The sequence below is a fragment of the Pediculus humanus genome, genomic scaffold (assembly GCF_000006295.1).
Source record: "Pediculus humanus corporis 1103172107826 genomic scaffold, whole genome shotgun sequence".
NCBI classification, from domain to species: Eukaryota; Metazoa; Arthropoda; class Insecta; order Psocodea; family Pediculidae; genus Pediculus; species Pediculus humanus.
The window spans coordinates 27911-32101 of record NW_002987413.1 but is presented as its reverse complement, the minus strand read 5'-3'; the positions used below and the strand labels follow the sequence as shown (position 1 = coordinate 32101).

Genomic DNA, 4191 nt, shown 5'->3' with positions numbered 1-4191 from the left:
AAAAAAAAAAAAAACAAATTCGCGTTATTTAATCGTATTTTAAGCGATGAATTAGCGATCGTCGCAATAAGTACAAGGCTGATGATAATTAATTAATAATAATAATAATAAATAATTAATAATAATAAATTTGTTTAAAAAATCGAAAAAAAGTGTATTATTATTATTATTAAATAAATTTTTTTTTTGTTTTTTTTTTTGTCGAATCTCAAAAATTATTTTGTTGTAATTTTTTTTTTTTTTTAATAATTAATTTGAGCTATTTAAATAATTACAAATTTTAAATAAATAAATGATTTTTTTATTATTAATAATAATAATAATAATAATAATAATAATAATAATAATAATAATAATAATAATAATAATAATAATAATAGTTTACGTAAAATTTAAATAAATCGAATTTTTTTTTTTTTTTTTTGTGAAATTTGCGTCAAAATAACTCACAACCCCCCCCCCCTTACCCCCCCGAAAAATGGCTCAAATGAAGATACGTGTACAGATTTGTTAAATTTAAATAAAATAAATCAACAACAATAATAATAATAATAATAATAATTAAAATTAATCGTAGTAGTTTTGAAATTATATAATTAAAAAATATTTATTCATTTGGAGATTATTAGATTTATTATCATCATTATCATTATTATTATTATTATTATTATTATTTTTTGTTTTAAATCTGTAAATTTCGTTATTGACTATCATCATCATCATCATCATCTACTACCTATGACACAAAAACGTTTCTAGGAGGAGTATAACGAATTTTTTTTTTTTTTTTTTTTTTTTTTACCCAGCAAGGATTAAACCTATAAATTATTATTATTATTATTATTATTATTATTATTATTATTATTTATTAGGGTTTTAATTTGAGTACAAAACGTTTTGAATGATTTCATTTTACATTTTAATAACACCCCACAAAAAGGAAACTCCTACTCGTTCCTCTCGACTTATCGAAAATGTCGCAGCACTAATTTCATACATTCTTAATTACTTATTAAGTGTTGATAATAATAATTTCCGCGTTGTTGTTTTTTTTCTTTCCTCTCTTTTTCTTATTTGTTAGTTTTGTTGTTTTTGAAAAATTCCCGGCTGAACACTGCTGATCGCAATAAAATGGAAAAAAAAATTTGAAATTTTTTTTTTTAGAGGGGAATGCTCATTAAATGATTTATTTGATTTTAACGGCCTACAATTGTTCTAATTGAAGTCGAAAGTAAAATTTTAAAGGGAATTATTAAAACGGATTTTATTAGAAAAATTAATTGATATCCTTGATTTTTATATATATATAATTTTTTGTCAATTTTTGAATAAATTTAAAATCTCACCTCATTTACAAAATTAAAACTATTTTCAGATGGTGACGATGAAATTAAGAAAACCCTACACGACTGCCTCAATATGGTCATCTGGGAAAATCACATGTACGGGTGCCACAAGCGAGGATAATGCCAAAATAGCCGCCCGACGTTTTGCAAGAAGTTTGCAAAAATTGGGATTCGAAGTTCGTTTTAATAATTTTAGAGTCGTTAATGTTCTCGGAACGTGTTCCATGCCGTTCGGTATTAAAATTAATTCTTTTTCAGCCAAATATCCTAAACAAGCAGAGTAAGAAAACTTTATTTAATTATATAAATAAAAATGGAAATGTAGTAGAGTCTTGTCGTATGGAAGATTCACGTTTAATTTTTTTTTATTTATTATTTATTAAAGATATGAACCGGAAATTCATCCGGGCGTAACTTATAGATTGAAGGACCCCAAAGCAACATTAAAAATATTTTCAACGGGAAGCATAACTGTCACAGGTAATAATTTAGAGAGAGAGAGGCAGAGGGGGAGGGAGAGAGGGAGAAAAACAAGAGGAAAATTTTAAACAAGGTTTTTATCATCACTTTACAGCTCCCTGTGTATCGTCAATCGCAGCAGCAATCGAACACATATATCCCCTAGTCTACGAATTTAAAAAAGAACGAACAAAAGAAGACGAATTAGATTTGGAGTTGAAAAGGCAAAAGAAAAACGGGATGATGATGATGAGGAAAAGGAAAAGGCTCGAGAGTTACGAAGAGGAAGAATACGGAGGAAATGGGGGGGAATACGTGGAAACTCAGGATTACAGCGAAGAAGACTCGGATTGGATAATCGACGAGGCGTTGAGCCCTTAGAAATCCTTATTATTAATATTATTATTATTATTACTATTTTTTTTTTTTAAATAATTTTTTTTTTTTTTTTTTTTTTACTATAAATTTAAATCTACTTTACATGCATACATACACGCATACACACGCATACACGAGCGAGCGAGCGAGTATGTTACGTACATACGATGATGATGATGACGATCATTTATATTAAAAAAAAAAAAAAAAAGAAAAAAAAATATTTATATTGACGCATTTAATTTAATTAAAGTCCTCCAAATTTTTTTTTTTTTTTTAGATAAATATTTTGATGTGTGCGTTTAGGGGGTTTACGTTAACGTTTTTTTTTTTTTTTTCTTTTTATTTTTAATAATAATTATTATTATTATTATTATTATTATTACTTTTTTTTTCAAACTGACTGAAATCATTTTTTTTTTTTTTTTGTTCTCATTTAAATAATTTTATTGTTAAAAATGAAAAGAGAGAGAAAGAGAGAGAAAGAATTGAAAAAAGTGAATAAAATAAAAGAATAAAAAAATGAAAAAAAAAGTTTGAAATTTGTTTTTTTTTTTTTTTTTCATTTTTTTATTCTTTTATTTTAAATTGTTTATTTAATTTAATTGATTGCCTACCGAATGGAATCGATGATGATAATAATAATAATTACAATTATTATTATTATTTTTATTTTTTTGCGTTTAAAAATAATAATAAATAAAAAAAAAATCATAATAAATTTATAATACGTATAGTTTTTGTCAAATAGATTTTTATAGTTAAGAGAAAAAAAAAAAAGCAAGAAATTTTTTTTTTTTTTTTTAATTGTAAAATAATAAACGGAAATAAAACGAATGTTTTACCCCCCTCCCCCCGTCTTTTTTTTCTCGTAAGTTAAATATCTATGTATATTTAATATATATTTTAATAAGAAAAAAAAAAAAAAACAAATTCGCGTTATTTAATCGTATTTTAAGCGATGAATTAGCGATCGTCGCAATAAGTACAAGGCTGATGATAATTAATAATAATAATAATAAATAATTATTAATAATAATAATAAATTTGTTAAAAAATCGGAAAAATGTATAATAATATTATTATTATTATTAAATAAATTTTTTTTTGTCGAATCTCAAAAATTATTTTGTTGTAATTTTTTTTTTTTTTAATAATTAATTTGAGCTATTTGAATAATTACAATAAATAAATGATTTTTTATTTAATAATAATAATAATAATAATAATAATAGTTTACGTAAAATTTAAATCGAATTTTTTTTTTGTGAAATTTGCGTCAAAATAACTCACAACCCCCCCCCCCCCTTACACCCGCGAAAAATGGCTCAAATGATGATACGTGTACAGATTTGTTTAATATAAAAAAAAATAAATCAACAATAATAATAATAATAATAATAATAATAATTAAAATTAATTGTAGTAGTTTTGAAATTATATAATTAATAAATATTTATTCATTTGTAGATTATTAGATTTATTATCATCATTATCATTATTATTATTATTATCTTATCTTATTATTATTATTATTTTTTGTTTTAAATCTGTAAATTTCGTTATTGACTATCATCATCATCATCATCATTTACTACCTATGACACAAAAACGTTTATATACATATAAATAATTTTTTTTTTTTTTTTTTTTTTTTTTTTCACGTACTTGTAAATAATTTAAAGGCTGTTTTAGACATATATTTAATTAAACATAATCAATAAATAAATAAAATAAATAAATAAATAATTTTTTTGTCATTTTATTTATTTATTTATTTATTTGTAAATGGAGAAGTTTTGTGTATTTGATTAAAGTTCTAGAACATTTATTTTTTTTTTTTTTAATTAAAAAAAAAAAACTTCTCCGTAAAAAATAATTTATGGGCTAAAAAAAAAATAAATAATTTATTATTATTATTATTATTATTATTTAGTTTTTTTTTTTTAATAAAAAAAATTATTAATTTTTATTCATCGAAGGTATGATAAATAAATAAATAAATAAA

The 4191-nt window shown here is 21.8% G+C and overlaps 1 protein-coding gene across 1 annotated transcript in view; it reads left to right on the top strand.

The window, feature by feature from the left end:
- Positions 1 to 2186, top strand: part of Phum_PHUM375280 (trf2 protein, putative) — a gene marked incomplete at both ends in the record, with an annotated part of 3776 nt that extends 1590 nt beyond the window's left edge. The window contains 3 exons of the mRNA XM_002428253.1: positions 1376 to 1626; positions 1732 to 1826; positions 1921 to 2186. Coding sequence (XP_002428298.1) covers positions 1376 to 1626; positions 1732 to 1826; positions 1921 to 2186 — 612 coding nt within the window. The remainder of the gene's footprint in view (positions 1 to 1375; positions 1627 to 1731; positions 1827 to 1920) is intronic.
- Between the last annotated feature and the right edge of the window lie 2005 nt (positions 2187 to 4191).